Source organism: Pecten maximus, chromosome 12 (assembly GCF_902652985.1).
Source record: "Pecten maximus chromosome 12, xPecMax1.1, whole genome shotgun sequence".
In the NCBI taxonomy this organism is placed as follows: Eukaryota; Metazoa; Mollusca; class Bivalvia; order Pectinida; family Pectinidae; genus Pecten; species Pecten maximus.
This window is the reverse complement of record NC_047026.1, coordinates 31,788,760-31,808,757: the sequence shown is the minus strand read 5'-3', so window position 1 is coordinate 31,808,757 and position 19,998 is coordinate 31,788,760. Positions and strand designations below refer to the sequence as shown.

At 35.2% G+C, this 19,998-nt stretch overlaps 1 protein-coding gene across 2 annotated transcripts; it reads left to right on the top strand.

Moving 5' to 3' along the window:
- Positions 1 to 1,840: 1,840 nt before the first annotated feature.
- On the top strand, positions 1,841 to 18,436 carry LOC117339941. Of its 2 annotated transcripts, XM_033901659.1 has the most exons (11): positions 1,841 to 1,952; positions 4,506 to 4,884; positions 5,530 to 6,149; positions 7,730 to 7,781; positions 8,536 to 9,155; positions 9,550 to 9,631; positions 10,144 to 10,189; positions 10,560 to 10,741; positions 12,155 to 12,216; positions 14,909 to 15,803; positions 16,820 to 18,436. In XM_033901659.1, exons 2-11 carry the CDS (start codon positions 4,518 to 4,520, stop codon positions 17,023 to 17,025), a joined length of 3,132 nt encoding a protein of 1,043 aa, XP_033757550.1. In that variant the 5' UTR covers positions 1,841 to 1,952; positions 4,506 to 4,517; the 3' UTR covers positions 17,026 to 18,436. The 2 variants fall into 2 exon arrangements, with proteins under 2 accessions (XP_033757550.1, XP_033757551.1); XM_033901660.1 differs by lacking the exons at positions 7,730 to 7,781; positions 8,536 to 9,155.
- Positions 18,437 to 19,998: the final 1,562 nt, after the last annotated feature.

Genomic DNA, 19,998 nt, shown 5'->3' with positions numbered 1-19,998 from the left:
CCATTAACGCATTAAATCACAGACACATTGATGACTTGAACATTACAATAAGCAGACATCTGTCTCCGGCCGTATCTTCATCTGTGTACCATTGTCGTGGTCATTTATTTGCTACACAAAATACTGTGTTATCGAACATAAACATAATATGTCGTTACTAAAACATAAATATCATGTGGCATAAAACTTAGTTGTTGTTAGCCACATCGTCATTCACAATATAAAAGTGGTGCGAATTAAGATATTTTCATTTATATTTATAACGTACCCTTATGTGAGCCTCGCAGAGTTCACATACACAGCGCCATCTGTATCAAGGTCAGCAAAAGTGTTCTCCCCGATAGTTCATCTTCGCTAGCTAAGGCTTCTGATTACGTTACACTCCACGAACACTTGGCGGATATAGTCGTCAGTTCTGGCCCTCTAGCGGAGATTCGAAATTACCACCCTTTATTCATGAAATTTTTGACCAATCAAAATGAGCGTTACCAATGTACTTCATCGGTGATGTTTACAGACACACATGAAGGCTTGTGTCAATTTCGATGAGATGTGTGATCAATGACTTATATAAATTGATCAAACACTGTGAATGTTTCCCCAATGATTGTACGTCTCTGTATTTAGGTAAAATGTCATGACATAGTCGACAATGTAGTTCTGTACTGGGTGCCGCAGTTTTTGTTTAATGCGAAACCAAGCCTGAATGTAAAACGCGATTTGATTGGTTGCCCTCGGATTCCAGGGCGCGACGGTTTGAACACGACTATATCCGCCAAGAGTTCGTGGAGTGTAACGTAATCAGAGAAGCCTTGGCTAGCGAATATGCGATAGTTAAACGACACAGAATTTACAGATAACATCGATGTGTTACAGTAACGACACATTCTATAAACACTCACGTTCATAGCGTAAAATTTACCACTAAATACCCACACATTCGAGTACAATTTTACCGTAGATCATCTGTATTATTAATGATTGAAAACGAAACTGGTATTCACTGACGAATGTAATATTTACAGTTTGTACTGAAAACTGCTTCTAGAAAATTACGTATACAGACAGCCTGGGCAGACTGCTCAAACTTAGTCCACGCAGCCTATCATTGAAGGACTGTGACAGCGGATTCGTCGAGCGGATCCGCCGCGAACCCGCCACGAACTCGCCGCGAGCCCGCCGCGGATCCGCCGCTAGCACCCTGCGAACACCCTGAGAACATCCCGCGGTTACGAGCGATAGGGCTTAAAAGTTTCGCTCCCGCAGGGTTTGAGTACAAAATCACCCTCCCAGTACTGTATGTATCAATTTGTAGTATGACTTTATGTATCAGTCGTTAACAGAAAATCCGACAACATGCTGGTAAAATGCAGCAGTTTTGAACTTTTTATGGTCAGAAAACAGCGAAGCTGCCTTATCTAATGGTTAACATCACCTGCAGTGCGTGTTTATTTAAGAGTTTAATTCATTTCCTATAACACAACATATCAAATATTCTAGACACACATAGATATATACACGTATTGTGTATACTCTTTAAAAGGAAGCTTAATTCATACATCCGTACCTGTATATTTCTTTTTCATTTAAAAATCGTAACACGGAGCTCCCTATATCGAATTACTTATTCACCTGACGAATAACTAACTTCACCTGCACATGTATCAACACACAAATTGCTATGGATCGACTTCGCTTATAGATATAAAGCATTATAAAACAAAAGCAAATGAAGTGCTGCATTCAGTGATGTATATCATACACCTCTAAGATTACATGGTCTCGTTATTCCATTCGTGATTGATCGTGTCATTCCGCCAAGTGGTTTTCCCGTTTCATTCCGTCACCTATGGACAGTCCGCTTGTTACAAGGTGAGAAAACAACAGAAATAACTACACATTAACCGACAATGTGTCCGAGACAGCTGTATCTGGATAAAACATAACTTGAAGTGAGTACAACACACATTCTATAGTGACTAAAAACATTCAATATATTGCAAAAAATACCAACAAAATAGAAAAGGGGTGGTTACCTATAGCTACATGCGCTTGCTTTCGTTTTAGGTAAGGTTAGCGTTAAAATCAAGTCGACACAAGGATATCATTAAAATGAAAGTACAAGAAGGTGAAATATGATTTAATTATTACATAAACAGCCTTGTGTATTATTATTATGTTTGTGAGGAAATTTGATAATTATTTTATAAATTTCTTGATGTTTTATAGGTCTTTTAAACATTTGACATGTGTCAGATATCTTCTGCTCGGATTACATGTACAGTTGCACAGGGGCCTAAGGATTTGTTACTGACTATGTGTAATTGGACATTCTCTACTGGGTATTTTTGTCGAATTTACCCAACGCAAATTACACTAGGGAAGGTCCAATTACACATAGACTGTAACAAATTATCTGGTCCCTTTATAAAGGTGCATGTCTATACATGGCTAGAACTAGAAGCAGATTGAGATAGAAATATTAAGGCTCTGATATAGGGGTGTATTGTCAGATATGACCCAAGGCATACAGAAAGTAAATGAGTGCGTTACATTATACAATTTGGATAATCCAAATGCAGATTTGGAATTTTTAGATATTTTAGTGGGAGGGATTAATGGTTAAGTGGGATTAATGTAAACAAACGTCGAATGATAATTAATTGATTATATTACTACTAAAAGTAAAACTAAACAGCATATGTCCATGAAGACCCTTAATTCGAGGTACGTTAACGTTGTTACCAGAAAAATTGTCTGCATGTAACAATGGTTAATATAGTTTAATGTTTGTTCTTTTTAAATTAAAAATAAAAACGCATGCTGTGCATATTCATTAAGGGTGTGAAACACAGGTATATGCAGTTTACCAGGTACATTTTGTACATCCTACACAAGTAAAACAAAGTGAAAGGAATCAAACACAGGTATCCGGCCTATCATAACTAATGGCTTTGTATACTGCGCATGCTTATATGTATCTATGTATATGTTTTATTATTGTGTCGACCTCTTAGATTATGATTTCAGGAATCACTAGTTAATAACAACATATACACATTCCAGAATTGTTTTTATAATCTGAGAAAAGAAGCATAAAAATATTTAATTATGTTCAATGAAAAGTTAAAATAAAATTACTGAAAAGTTACAAATTTTCAAAGATGTTTAATGAAATGTTAAATTTAAACTACTGAACAGTTAAAAGTCTTCAAAGATGTTCGATGAAATTTTAAAATAAAACTGCTGAATATTTCAATATCATGCATATAACCGGAAAACAATCAGGATGACGGATAAACAATTAGCCAAATTAGCATCATTCCATTTTTGTCGCTCACAAGCATTCGTTATATATTTAAACGTTATATATCTAAACGCTATGCAGACGTTGAAAATATATAAGAGGCTAAGGTCTGAGTACAGTATACTCCATGGTCACCTACAAGAGGTTAAATGATTTTGATAATACTTTATTACAATATAAGCCAGATCGACGTATTGTCTGCTGTTCTTGCGCCATCTGTTGTGGTCTTTCCATACTTCCTCAATAAATAAAAACCTTTAGATGGTCCTGACTAGGTGTTTATATATATCAGTCTGAAATCCATGGGAGCCATGACCAACATCTTGAAAAAAATAAAAACTTCTTCTCCCAATACAACAAAAAGGTTTAGTTAAATTTGACAGCAAAAGTTCTGACCAAGTGTTGTTTTTTTCGGTTCATTAAAAAAATCGAAATGGCCAACATACATGACTAATATCTTGAAAAGCATATTTTAATATCTGTTTTACTCCTGTAGCCTTGTCACTCCAGTGAGATAATTAGCTGAATCATTCATTCCAAGAATCGGTCCTTGCAAATTTCATCAATCAAATTCCTTCTGGTGGAACTGGATTTTCAAAATGGCAGCCATGCTGGCCATTTTTGAATCAGAAATGACACAAAAATTAGATCATTTTGTCATAAATACTTACTTCAGCACCGAAGCCTTAACAATGTCTTTTAGAAACATACATTTTCACCCATGGTATAATAACTACCTAACTAACACCAACAAATGAAAAAAGAAAGATAATAGTGTCTCTATAAAGTTTTTGTTTTTGAAGACCTTAGATTTTAACCAAACCTGAGAAACCTTCCCTGCTGAACTTTGATTTGCAAACGAGCCAATAAAGGAAGGAAAAATAGGTACAATTGTTTGTATATTGCATATGTGTATTTGCAATAGTTAAAAATGATGCTTGCAACTTTTTACGTTGACAAATCAGTCGTGAGAGCTAATAACTACTGATGTTGCATCGGTGAGCACAAGAATAAGTGAAATGAGTTCAAAACCTGTTACGTTGTTATTACTTTTATCTTCACAATAAACATGCATGCATAATTATTTTTGTTTGTACGTGTACATTGTTTTGGCAGGTATTTATTGTATCGTTTCTTTTTCCCTCTCAAAATTTTCTTCACTGATTTTGTTATTGCATTTGTATTTTATCTATTTCAGGAAGGAACCAACATGTCTTCAAGTCCAAGTGCTCCCAATACTAATCCTATGGACAAAGGTTCAGGCCAGACTGATAGTGACAGCAATACAAGCACGGGCGACAATCTAGTAGGGGATCCAGGAAGTAGCTGTACTAATGGTAACCAAACAGCAGTAAGCCAACAACAGTCTTCAAGACAGAATAAAGTGTCACCTCGGTGTGATTTTTCATACGGACGATCCCCCCAGACACAAGCTAAATATGAACCTAGACTTGGTTCCCTGCCAAAGAGGAATGATGACGACAAAGTAAAGGAAGCTGACCAAGAGGGTGGCTATAATTGTGAAGGTGGTGCTCAGAGCGGATACACCCCTGTAACAGGTCCACCAAGGACAAGAGGTATTTATAATTACTGTCATAATAGTTAAATATACTAAAAGATAATAATCAAACTTGAGCCTTGAACAGATATGTGCTGCTATATCGCCTGTAATCCTACGTCCTTCTTGTGTTACAGCTCTGCTACAGCATCTCTGTTACAGCTCTATTACAGCTAAATAATGAACATGATTGTTTATGTCATAAAAAAAATATTGAGCAGTTGCTTTGACTCAAGCTATAACGACCTCTCCTCCTACGGGTAGATATATGTATCCTAGATACCTTTACTATACTCTCCATTTTTATAGCATGTGTGCAACTGCATGTGCTCAGATAATAGACATACATAGGTCAGCTTCAACTGATCGGAAAACTAAATGGCCGATTTTGATTTTTTACTCTTGAAGATTGTTGCCACTTTTTCTCAAAAAAACAGTAATTGGATCTCGCTATATATTACATATCTAGGTTCCCCTTCATTTTTTAAGAGATGCAGTGATTTGTACACTCATTGTGTAACCTCTATATACATGTATAGTGTTTCATAACTCTTTAGTTATTGACATTTACAAAGTATTAAAAAATGGTTGGAGACGTATTACACATTTAAACTATGGCGAAAAAAATGTACATATTTAGTGTGATATTACTTTAATTTTGTAGTTTTTGACAGAGTCCTTGAGCGTTCCCATACCGTCGATAACCAAACCATTGATGCGGGGCTGGTCCATGAACTGATAGGAGACTCAGGAGAAGATGGACCAAAATTTAAGATTCCAGATTCCATAGTTATCACTGATGTAGATCCTAGAAAGATCCAGTTCCTACAACATTCTGAAACAAACAAAAATGGGTTAGAAAAACAATTGTCTTCACAATATACAAGAATTCTTTGGCCAAAGAACTTCGGTGACCCTGTCCGATTAGAATGCCTACTCACCACAGAGGTCAAAGATTGTTGGACATTGGTTAACACTTGGAAGGCGACAGCACGGTCAAGTCTTGACAAGTTCCTGGATGTCCTCCTTGTCTTTACACATACTATTTTCCAGGAAGCATGGAGTGGTGTGATGGAGCAGATTCAGACAATGAATGTATCTCACCCTGACGGTGTTTTAGTAGCCGTGAAAAGGGACCGTTTTGAAATCTTTGTCCTGGGATACACCAAATTTGCAACTGAACTGTCTAAAAATATTGAAAAAATCATAACTGACATTACAAATGCATTTGAGGGAAAGAAGCAGCAGATCAGGGAAACTCCGCCTGCATTGGAACATCACCAGGTAATCATGCTGGCTATTTAACATTACAAGGAAACAACAGAGAACAAATATTCAGGGAAGAAAGTCACCCTGGATTTAAAGGCTAAAACAGTAACGTATGAAGGTCTCTTTACAAAGGTTACAAAGGAAACGTAGAGATGCACAAAATCCTGAATGTTATAATTCAAAACGATGCAGCACTCCGAATCAGAATGGTTCTCTCTCCCTATAACGTCCCGCAACATTGACATTTGATATACATGAATGATAATGGTTAGAACGCTTTGTCCGTCGTCCGTCAGCATCTTATTTAAATGTCTACTTGTCCTATAATCAAATTCAGTTTAGAGCATAATTGGGAAAGGAGATTCGATGATGTATAGACAAGGTGTATGGCTCATCTTAGGCCGGAGGGGTAGTGACTTACGGTGGAATTTGGCAATGAGGTCCACTGCTGTATAAACGGATCGCGCTATTCTCCTGACCCGAGAGGGAATAGAAGTAACCCCTCAAATAACTAAAACTTAACCTAAACGACGTAATGGAATTTAGTCAAATTCAGTATGAAGCATTGTTGGAAACGGGAATCTTTTGTTGTATAAATGAGAAATGAGGCTAAAATAAGAGAATTCTGTTAGGTAAGTGAAAAATCCAGGTAAGGGATGCAAGTCTTTTCAGTTTCATGTTTCAAGATACATATAGGCTCTTGATACATGTATATGTGTACGTACCGTTTTTACTTTGCTCAGAGGCTCAGGATTGCCACCATAAGTTAAACGAAATTTTGATATTTTAAGATCGGTATAATTTGCAGGTGTTTAAATTTTGCTGAATTTTCGGTCATTAGGTGAAGGGCGAGCACAAATTATCGGCGAATATTTATATACGCAATGAATGTATAGACATGTTTTCTGCAGAATGTTCATAAATATTTGCAAGGCATGATTGGGAGAAATCTAATATCTGCCAACAATAGGTCCAACTTGGAAAGTCCCAGAATAGTAGCCAGGTGAAATTTAATATGTATACAGTATTTTTGAATGATTCTAAAAATGGTCTTTTGAAACGTAAGGAATATGTCCAATACTAGAACCTAGTTTCATATTTGGGTGCTAAGTATTTAGAACTTGCTGAAAATTTCTACATCGATTTTTAAGTTGATATTTGATGTCAGTTATTGTTATTTATCGAAGAATTACTTAAAGGTCTTCGTGAAAGTTTTGTGCATTTAGACTTTTGAGCAATAATATAAAAACCTTCTGCACGAGCTTGGTTATATTATACAAGATGGTCGACAGTCATCTTTATTTTGTGTTTTGATTTCAAAGGTTTTCATAACCATTATTCTGGAGAAAATGTCTCATTATAATAGATAAAGAACATCAAGGTCAGTTTTTGATTTTGTAGAGTATAAGTAACTCTCCATTGGCACTGGTTGAAGGATTTAGCGGTAGTTATTCATTCTTTTTATGAGAAACTTTTGATTACCAGGATATAATAAATTAACAGAGCCATATATAAGAAAACTAAGACAGTTAATTCATATATGTGACCTCAAATTATGTAAATGTTGTGTTCTAATTGTGAACTGTTGTGTTCAGAGGCAACGGCAGGATCAATTGACATCCCCGTGCCGAAAGAAGACTCAAACAGGTATAACAAATGACATATCCATTCATACAATTCAATATTCATTCATTTCATTTATAAAAAATATATATCACTGCTCATGTTATTAGCTCATGATCATTTTATGGGGATATATTCATGAAGTATTTACTTATGTCGGTCGGTCCCGTAACAACATATCACGTTCGAGTTAATGACAAATGTTATGGAAATCACTGAACATATTTGATTTTACACTTTAGTATCACAACATCATGTAACCGAATTTGTTGCACGGGAGCTGGGGTATCCATGTCTTACAGACAGTTTCTAGCTTGCAGAAGAATGTATATAACAATAGCAAGCTGATTTACAAGGAAGGATACATTTTGACAATTGAATGAGCCCAACACTAAATTTGGTCCCATTGACTTAGACTAATCAAGTTTGGTGTATAGATAGAGTTTCTCGGAAAGATATTTCTCAAATTATTTGAATGGTAGCTCATCTATTTCTAAATTGAATTGAATTGCATACATGCATACTGGTTACATGGTATGATTACCTGGGGCTGGATATATATAGAATACTGCATTAAAACATCGTTATGTACAGAGGACTCTAACACTTGCTAGAATTTCATTCTACAACCTTTTATAAACCTCTCAGTGTATTTTCCGATTGGCGTGTAATTGTTAGCCATTTACCAAATATTGAAAAATGGTTGGAGATGTATTACACATTTTAACTATGGTGAAAAAATGTACATATTTAGTGTGATATTACTTTAATTTTGTAGTTTTTGACAGAGTCCTTGAGCGTTCCCATACCGTCGATAAACAAACCATTGATGCGGGGCTGGTCCATGAACTGATAGGAGACTCAGGAGAAGATGGACCAAAATTTAAGATTCCAGATTCCATAGTTATCACTGATGTAGATCCTAGAAAGATCCAGTTCCTACAACATTCTGAAACAAACAAAAATGGGTTAGAAAAACAATTGTCTTCACAATATACAAGAATTCTTTGGCCAAAGAACCTCGGCGACCCTGTCCGATTAGAATGCCTACTCACCACAGAGGTCAAAGATTGTTGGACATTGGTTAACACTTGGAAGGCGACAGCACGGTCAAGTCTTGACAAGTTCCTGGATGTCCTCCTTGTCTTTAAACATACTATTTTCCAGGAAGCATGGAGTGGTGTGATGGAGCAGATTCAGACAATGAATGTATCTCACCCTGACGGTGTTTTAGTAGCCGTGGAAAGGGACCGTTTTGAAATCTTTGTCCTGGGATACACCAAATTTGCAACTGAACTGTCTAAAAATATTGAAAAAATCATAACTGACTTTATAAAAGCATTTGAGGGAAAGAAGCAGCAGATCAGAAAAATTCCGCCTGCATTGAAACATCACCAGGTAATTATGCTGAATATTTTACATTACAAGGAAACAACAGAGAACAAATATACAGGGATGAAAGTCACCCTGGATTTAAGGGCTTTATATGGGATGTTGTATAAAGATGTAAGCCCTAAAAACCTCAATGTTTCAAGGTATCCCGTAACACACTAAATTTTCTGTACCTTATTTGGACAGTATTGAAACGTCTTTTTTGGTGCAAATGAGAGTAAAATATGTTGGTCATTACAATTTACGTACCGTTTTTGCTTTGTTTAGAGACTTAAGATGACCACTACAAATTTTAAAGAATTTTGACATTTTTAAAGATAATTTGTAGGGATTTAATTAGAATGGCTAACATCTGTAGTTCGTTTGTGTTATGTTCTCATTGTATTATCTTGTATTACAGAAACAACGGCAGGATCAATTGACACACTCAATAACCTTTCCCGGGACAACACCACCTCCATGCAGAAAGAAGACTGAGACAGGTATACAATTGGCATATACATTCACGCATTCAATATGTATTCACCTCTGTAAAGGTTCATATCACTACATATCAGCTCATGATCATTTTTGGGGATATATGCATGAAGCATTACCAATGTCGGTCGGTCCCATAACAACATATCACGTTCGAGTCAGTGACATATTTTTGAAATCCCTGAACAAATTTTGTTTTACACCTTAGTATCACAATATCATTTTTATAATACCTGAATACATTTAGGTCAAGTTAAGTAAAACTGATTAAGCTTATTTATTTTATAGGATGAGTGATGAGTTACTTTTCGCCTTGTCGACCACAGTTTATGAAGATGTACTGGGTCACCTTCCTGACAATCTCGGTTATCTCCGGGGTTTTATTCAAGTTTCCATTTATATAAATTAAAAACACTGACTAAATTCATAAAACCATATCATCTGATGAAAAAGTAATAACTAGAAGGATGACCCGTTAAAGAAATAGATAAATCGATTTATAACTTGTTTTTATCAGAGACAAGCCGAATACCAGATGTAAGAGCTGCACAGATTGATCACAGGTAAGATTACGTGTACTTTTACCCACTTGTTACTCTCTCTAATGAATACCGAACCAATCTTACAGCTTGTTAACTGATAAGTATGTACAAATTAATTCATTATTATAATATTCTATTGTAATCTCTCCATTCCAAAATTGTTGTATTGGTTTTACTTCAATATCTTATATTGATCATTTTACTTCAAAGTGAACAATTACACATGTTATGTAAAGGCGATACTTCGCAATTCACAATGCGAAAGCTGATATCAATCCCCAACGTTTTAATGTTCCACACTTTTACTACGTACCAAAACATACTCTTGCTAAATCTAACAAAATAACCATTCTTACAGTATTGAATTTAATTCTTATATTCTCTGATTCAGTACAACTCTTGGAAAGACAGAATATGAAGAAAATCGCTTGGTGGTGCGCTCCAACACCTCTTCAACATTATATAAAGGAAGGATAGAAGACTGGTTGAAGGAAACTGATATAAAGCAGTTCAAAGTTGTCTGTCCATTTCTGGAGAGTAGAGAAGCACTGATCATACTACAGTGTTTAAATGGTAATATATAGAAATATGATTAGTATTTGATCACCATCATACGTTGTCCGTTGTACTGAAAGTTGTAGGTTCCCCTTTGTCTTCTGTTATAACCATTTGATTTTGAGTCTAATTTCGAAAACAAAACAAGCAGATATTTTGGCTTTTTCACCCTTGAGAATTACAAAAAGAAAAGAATAATACTTGATGCTCATATGTTCCTATTATTCCCTAGTTGTATTCATTCAATTTTAAGTCTAATCAGGAAACAGAATGACTGTCAAATACAATGTACCACTTTGAAGTTGAATATTCTTGAGAGGTACCGGAAGTTATCTTGATTCCCTTTGGTCTGTCTTATTCCATACATAGATGTAGCTAGAACTGTGCTCCCTGTATAAATGCAAATGATGCATCCCACTCATACGTGCACTTTGGACATGAGTATGAAGTGTACTGACAAACTGACAAAACCATGCGATTAATGCTTTATTTTGCCTGAAATGTCTTTTGGATTATCTGCATAATCAAATGTATAAATGATAAAATTGTGTCTAACCTTACAAGAACTGGGCAGTTTAATCTTTTAAACCTACTACTTCAGCCGATATAATTTCAGTATTCAACTTGTCTGTCGGTTTTCCTAGCATGCAAAGTTGCATCAATTATTTCCATATTGTTTCACTTTCTTCCTTAAGGTAAATGTGTAATTTACCTGTGAACATATTTTGTCACTTAAGTGGAACTCTTTTTCACTTTGAATAAAATTAGTTTTAGAATAAAACCTTTTATTTACCCATTCAGTTTATCAATATTTCTTGGGAAGAGATAAATTCACAAAGGTAATAAAACGACTTGCCATAGGAAAGAACAATAACGCCACAACTACTGGACTGAAAGTCAAACCATGCTAATTAGAATGTTGTTATTGGTTACATAAATAAAAAAGATGGAAACCTTAAAGCAGTTTTAATTCCGCCAGTGACAAATTCAAATAAAGAGAAAAAATGCTTGCCATATTGATCTATATGTGCGCTCAATACACCATATTCAAAATAAAAGATGTATAGATCCAATTCTTGTTACATTTTTAGAAACATCAGTGATAAGATAACATGCTTGTTTACCTACATTGTCCATTAGAGATTTATGATACACTCTCCTGCGTTTAGCTTTTGTTTGCATTATTATGTAGCATTGTAGGAGATATTTATTCGTTAATATTATGTTTATTTTTACAGAACCTTTTTTAGGGATTCGTGAAATATCATCCAAAGAAATATTAATTTTAATCTGCTATAAAACAAAGCAAACAAGTCGTCCAGTGGTATGCAGTATTATAATGATTACAATACCTCCACAATATACTTAAGTGACAATACATTCAGTGCTGTGGATGTCAATATCACTTCCTCATCCAATTTCGATTTTCAGATGCTGAAAATCTGCAGAAACAACGGAGTCCTCATTATGCTGTGGAACAATTCCCTTGTCAGGTATTCTAATTTCACTTCAGAATGTGCATTGTTTAGCCAACACATCAAAGGCAGGATTTGATATTTAAATTGGCACTCGCCTATTTTTGGAAGTAAATTATATTGAGTTTCTCTTTCGATTTTAATTCTATCTTAACAAGTGTTGTGTCAGAGTAATATGGACAGCAATGGTGTTATGATACCAACACGTAATTATATATCCTGGATAATAGTATCGTATGAGTATGGGACCTATTTCTGGTAATCACTTATACACTACGTAATGATGTGGATGGGATAAATATGATCTTATGTGGCACCGCTTTTAGTTCTCATTCCAAAATAGGGATATCACTTAGTCACTTAGGTGGTACCACTTACTAGTTTCCATTCAGTGATATCACACATTCAAATGTTAAAAAAACCTAAAGTCACTCAGACGTTTTAGTGATATCTTTTAATCAGTGATATGACTTAAACGACTAAGTGAAACCACTTAAATATCTACGTGATATCACTTAAAATTTTGAATCGGTGATATAACTTAACCGACTTAAGTGACAACGTGATATGGCTTAAATGTCTAAGTGATATCACTTCAAAGTTTTAATCCGTGATATCACTTGAACAACTTTGATACCACTTAAATATCTAAGTGATATCACTTAGCCAACAAGTGATATCACCCATTCAAAACTTACATATGATATCACTTAAACGACTTGGTGATATCATTTGGACTTTTAAGTGATATAACTTAAATAAGTAATTAATGCTCCTTTAAAAGAACATTTATTTCAAAAAGATATAACATCAGTTGTTTAATGGCTCAAAGCAGATGGTATGTTATTCAAATTCCTTTTGCTCTAATTATTTGCTTTTAGATCAAGCTTTAAAATAAAGTTTATTTCCCGCTGGTCGGAATTTCAAACGTACATTGTATTCCATGGTCGTATTCGAACCTTTGTACTGAAATGCGAATTAAAAACTACTGATTTTGGATAATAGAAGCTTCTTGTAATCTACTTAGATTATGCAACACGTGTACAAAATATATGACCACATAAACGAAATAAAATAAAAGTTTAATCCCAAATATGCAAAACATTCAGATAATTCCATTAAAGTCCATTGGGCACCTTACTACATGTATGTGGTTATTTGATATTTGATTAAAAGGATTTACCATTGTGTATTCTCGCTACGCAAAATCTAAAATCTTTTTGTTCTTGATTTTTCTTCTCTTGATATCACTTATTCAATAAGTTATATCACCTTTCCGTTAAGTGGGGATTAAAAAAGGTAAAATGGTGCCCTATACGATCTACATGTATGTCAATGAGTCCTTGCTGCCAATGCTATTATATATTTATTATAACCCTGCCCCCTCTCCAACTCTCTCTTTCACACCACACCCACCACCATCATCTCCCCGTTATAGTTATATAGTAAAATCACTTTTTCTGTGCACGCTTGCAGTGTGCGTGTCGGTCTGTCCTTTGGTGATAAGCTTGTGTACGGTATATATTGGACCTCTGGGACATATTCACATATCACATACATGTAGTTGCGGAAATGTCGTATACAAATGATCTCACGTTGCTACACTGAAACTAAACGATAGTCACACAAATCGCTGCGGACTGTTTTAGCTCACCTGACCCAAAGTCCGTAGCCTTAGCAAAGTGTCCGTCCTCAATCCATCGTACGTCAACATTTTCTGTAAATCGCTAAATGACCTGAACGACTAAATGGTTTTTGATTAAATCGATCTTTAGAATTATTGAGCAAAGGAGATATAATCATTTTTCGTCTAAAGTTGTGCAATGTTGTATAAATGGAAGGTGTAGCACCCGTAGGGCCGGAGGGGATCGGCCAATAAGGGAAATAGAAGAAAATCGATACCAGTCTTTGATGACTGTATGGGTTTTAATGAAAAATTGGTCAGGAGCATAATTGAGCAAGGGAGATCCAGCGTTGTATAAACGGAGAGGGAGAGTGTGGCTCTCAAAGGATCGGAGTGGTTGAGAGCAATCAGGGAAATAGATATATACATCCTTTAAATCGCTACTATTCCTGAATGACTGAATGGATTTTGGTCTGGAGCATTATTGGACAAATAAGATGTAATGTTGTAATAACAGAGAATGGCTCCGCTGAGGCTGGAGGCAATAGGCTCCTGTAATATTTCAGCGGTAATTTAGCCGCTATTTAGCTATTAAAGTTATGCACATCAAAGTTATTTGTTGGGAAAAACACCATTAAATGAAATTCTAGATTTGTATTGTCATCGGTCCAGATTTTTTGAACCCCTGGACAAATTGAGTCCATATTTGTACTATAGCATGAATAACTAAAGCTAACAAGTGGGATATCACATACTGTACTGTGTATCTATGACTCTAACTCCCCTTGTCCAGTGTGACTAGTGACAAGAGTAAAATCACCAAAATTTGTTCTGATATAAAACTTGATAGTGTGATACTGCTGAGTGAATATAACGTTAATCTGCTTAGAGCTTGGTGAGGTATCTTGTGCAATAGCTCGCCTGAAGACTTGTTTGGGGGAGGGGGTATATTTAGGGCTTGTACATACGAATAATAATCAATCAGGTTCATGCATACTTTTTTCCCTTTTTCATTTCCTGTTACTTTTAAATGTGTGTACAAAAGAGAACAAAAATATGATCTGAATATTTACATTATCTCTTCAGTCTGTTCAAAATTTGAAAGCTACAGTGAAGGAATCGATTGCTAAAGCAATCAGTAGTCTCCTGAAACCTGATGACATAGCATCTGCAATTCATGATGCATCTGGAGCGACATGGACAACGGACCAGAACGGAACCTGTTTTCTGGAAGGGAGTTTACCAGAGATTCATTGTGCAAATAAATACATAGTCAGTATCGTAACCGATGGAAATGGTCCAAATTGGGACCGAAGTGGAAGTCATACCGGTAGGATTGGTGCTCTTCATGGTGATACAATGGAAGATGATATACCAGGTTATAGAGGGAATGAACAAAACTGGGGTCCTGAAGCAGATGATCCAGGAATCAGACTTGTTGGAAAGAAGTTTGATAAAGTTGAGCGGGTTGAGCATATGCTATTGAAAGGCGTTGGAAGGCCATGTAATCAAACAGATCAGCAATTGGCCAAAACAAGGAGAAGGCATGGAAAGTCGCCACCATTTGGATCCGAAGTGTTTCAGACAAAGGATGGAGTACAAGTGTTTGTGTATGAAGGAGACCTTCTAGATATGGATGTGAATGCAATTATACATGGAACAAATACAAACCTTATTAATTCTTATGGTCTGTCAGCTGAAATTGCTAAAGCCGCAGGTCCTGATCTTGAGAATGCATGTACAAATGTATTTCTTGAAAGGAGCCTAAATGTTGGTGACTGTTGCTGTACTACCGCTGGAGACCTACATTACGAATACATCATCCATGTTGTTACTCCAATGTGGAGTGCTTACAGGAAAACAGGCACTGACCAGGGAACAAGGAAGAAACTCTATCAGGACGATCTTTGTAGAACCATCATGAACGCTTTGGAGGAGGCAGTAAATGTTGCGGCTAGATCTGTTGCACTTCCTGTCACTGGTGAGTTATATCTCCGAAAGTAGTGATATGTTATTGTTTTCAGATAACCTGTATTCATAGGTGTAATGAATTGGTCATAGAAATGTTAGCACATATAGAGAAAGTTACGACATGGACGATATCAACTTTAACACATATCCTCCAACATGCGAAAATGTGATTAAATGAACTTGACTCAAGTGTAGTATAAAAGAAATGAGTTTACTGGGACAACAGCAAAAAGTAATTGTCGAGGAACGTTAGCTGTATGACCTTTCATTGGTAATAGAAAATGCGCTAGCGGTGACACTTGGATGTATTTTTGAACAATACATTTTACTTTGTTGTGTTTAAGTTGATTCCACAATAACTGAGTCAGTGGTAGTGCAGTGCTAAAACTTTTGCGTTCATGTTGCTAGTAGTGTTAAACTTATTTATGTTCAACCACCTTGCCTTGCCCTCCCCCAACGAAGATAGGAGTGCAAATGATATTGCGGTTATTTTAATAATGGATTGATCTGGTTGGTTAAATCTACATATATATGCTAATCAAAAGCTAATGCAGCTGTTGTTAAATGATTAATGTAATGGCTACTGTGCATGGCGTGGCTTCTGCTTTGTCCAGTTAAGATATTGTCTGATTTTGATCATTTCTATGTGTGTCTGGACTTTGACACTAACACCTTGTGAATGATTTAATTTGACGATTTTCTATTATGGTTGCCCTAGGATAGCTTCAGATTGACCTCCTGTGATCTTATATATATAAGTCTGTTAGTTGGTCAGTGGCATGCTGTGATGAAAATACATGAGTAAGTTTGATAAATAACTACCTTAACGAACTTTCAATGTCCCTGTGGCCAAATGTCTTAAACGGTTTTGACTAAATGGCATGATGCCGTGGTGTCGGGTCAGTAGCTTGGTGAAATGGATAGGGGGTTTAAGATTTGTTCGGGTAAATTACTTGACTATCATAAAATTAACATGTGATTAAAATCTATGAGTATTTCATATTTTTTTCTGTATACTTTCTATAGATTTTACAGGATATGCACAATGTCCATCCGATGTTCTGACTGCTGCATTCAGTGAGGCTGTGCAGCTATCGTGTGATAAGTACAAGAAATCTTCATTAAAGGAAGTCCACATCGTTGACCAAAACACTGATATTCTGAAAAAGATCAAGGATGAGCTTCTGCAGGCCAAGGAGTTGAATAATACAACCCCACCAGTGACTGAATGAATCTTTATTTCCTCCTCAAATGGATATTTTTTCTACAAAAACATTTACATATACAAATCAATACATATTAAGAGGTATAGAAAAACACATTTACATATACAAATCAGTACATATTAAGAGATAAAGAAATTCACATATATGGACAATGATTTACAAACAAAATCTATAATTAAGCGAAATGAACTTCAACTGTAGTTTACATACGTATTTGCTTTTAATGTGTTTTTAGATTTGATATACATCGGCATGATAAGCTTTGCTATATTAAGTATTATATTAAGCCACGTCTGACTGTTAATTTTGTCTGTAATTTCATTGACATTACCGAACATAAATGCTAAAATATCAGAATCATCTTGGTCAAAAAAGTTTACCGATTCATGGACAGATAATTTATCAACAATCATGTAATTTATTGTGTTTCTTTCATTTAATAAACTGGCACAATTCATAAAAATGTGTTTAACAATATATGCGGCATCAATTCCACAGTTTAAACATTTTCCAGGTTTAATCGGAATAGTTGCTATTTTAATTAAGACAGACAACTCGCGTCTGTGTTCAACATTATTAGACATAAGTGTGAGTAATCGGTGGTCTAACAAGCTATTATGTGTTAAATAAAATCGTTTAATTCATGTCTTTTTTCTATGCTTTCCCTCCATACCTCTTCTTCATATTTAGAAATAGCTTTATTTATAGCAGCTTTCCATATTTGTTTTGGCGGGAAATAACCGCTTCGAACGAATTGTTCTGTAAAAAATGTTTGCCTATATTTAGTGGCCGTTTTAAATAAATCAAATGTTTTGGGGTTTTTTCACACAAACATTTAATCCCCCAGAACATGTAAAATTGGAAGTCTGCCAAGGTTGGGGCCTTGGGGTCAGCCTTCAAAATATAAACAATGTCCCCACACAGGGGGCTCTCACTGGCCACACAACTGACACATGTTACACAACTCATTTTCTCACACTTAAATTACCATATGACAAAAACACAAACTATTCCAATAAATTATAACTAGCAATTTTTTTTCTAAAAAAATATACTTATTTGTTTAATACAATCAACTTTAATTGTTATTGAACATACAATAGCAACTTATTAAATAGATATCAAATATTTTACCTAAATTTGAATAAAATCTATTGTAGTAAGGCATACTTATGACATATGTCCATTAAATACAACCTTTGATTCCATTTCATCGAATGAGTTTGTATAAAAGTCACTAATTTGACATGAAATTAAAAAATGAGATAGTTTGATAACAAATCAAATGTTATTGAATCTACTTGCAGATCGGGATGTATAACTGCTGCTCCCATCATATAATTGAATACAGACTTATGAATATACGTGCTATTTGTATTACACCATCTTTCTAAAAATAAAAAATTGTATTTATCTAGTTTGCCTTCTATTGTCCATAGACCAAAATTACTTATTGTAGCATCAATTGGTGAGTTGGTGTCTAACCGTAAAATAAACCTGACAAAGTATCGTTGTGAACGTTCAAGAATTTCCTTTTCTCTAAAGGTCATTTGTCCCCACGTTTCAGAAGAATAAAGAGCGGCCGGAAGTACGACTCGCTCCCGTACACATTTTGACGATATAGGTGCCATACCACAAGGTTTTACTCCAACATCATATAAAGAGTGCAGCTTCCGTTTTATCTTATTTGCTGCACGATTTACTACAGTTAAGGAATCATGTTCGGACGACAAAATCGCTCCGGCATATACCACGTCTTTTTTGCAATATTCTTGTATTGCCTAGATGTAAATCATTAATGTTGTTGCAAAGTGTTTTGTTTCTACACTGTCTATTTCTAAATGCGACAGCAGTACTTTTCTTTCCATTATATGTTAATCTCCGCATATTAGCATATGATTGAACACGATCTAATTTACATTGTAAGTTTTTCAAAGAGGAAGATACTAGAGTTGTATCATCAGCTAGTAGTATTGCCGAGATATGTAATGGACCTATAACAATAACACTGTTTTGTTTTTCTAACTCATATATTAGATCATCTATGAATAACGAAAACATCCAAGATGACATCACTCGGCCTTGACTTCACAGGTAGCCCCTCTATAGGTGTTTAATACAAGATTCCATAATTTTCCCACTATTCCATATTTATATAAATTATAAAACAAACCATTTTGCCATATTCTGTCAAAGGCCTTTTCATTGTCTAAGAAGCATGCATAAACATTCGAATTTCGACTATTATAATAATTGATAATTTCCTTAATTGTATAAATTGCAGGAACAGCCCCGTGTCCTTTTCTAAACCCAAATTGACAAGTATGAGGAATAGTTACATTACCTTCACTAAGATCATTTTCTAATCTATCAAGCAAGATTTTTTCAAAAGGTTTTCCTAATACAGACGTCAGAGTTATCGCTCTGTAATTAGATGGATTTGTTCTATCCTTGTTATTACCTTTGTACAACGGAATTATTGTTCCGTGTTTGTACATTTGTGGTATATATTCACATTGCATAATCGCATTGAAGAGTTTCAAAATACAATTTTTTCCGGAAAATAGTAAATGTTTTTAGTAATAAAATCCGGCCCAGGGGCTTTTTGCTTTTTCAGAGTTCTTATTTTGGAATTTATTTCATGCATTGATACACTTGTTATTTCTGTTCGAGTATTATCCGTAGTATTCATAATACATGATAATTCTGAATTGACATGGTCATATAATTTCTTATCAAAATCTTCTCTTGTTGTTTCACCGTACAATTCCGAAAAATATGTTCCCCACAGCATACATATGTCTTCTGGGGAATCGGCAGTTTTACCATTATACAATAATTTACTTTTGCGCACTTTGAACGTCTCTGTTTTTTAACAATTCTATAAAACTGACCAATTTCCATTTCAGTAGCTTCTGTTATCTCTGCATATTACTCCTCTCTCCACTTTCTCTCAGCCTCTCGTTTCTCTGTCTTTCC

Bases quoted from the DNA above. Each gene is read 5' to 3' on its own strand.
- LOC117339941 (XM_033901659.1), top strand. From the start codon at position 4,518: ATGTCTTCAAGTCCAAGTGCTCCCAATACTAATCCTATGGACAAAGGT. The intron at 6,150-7,729 runs GTAATCATGCTG...TGTTGTGTTCAG, and splicing joins CTGCATTGGAACATCACCAG to AGGCAACGGCAGGATCAATT. The intron at 7,782-8,535 runs GTATAACAAATG...TTAATTTTGTAG, and splicing joins CCGAAAGAAGACTCAAACAG to TTTTTGACAGAGTCCTTGAG.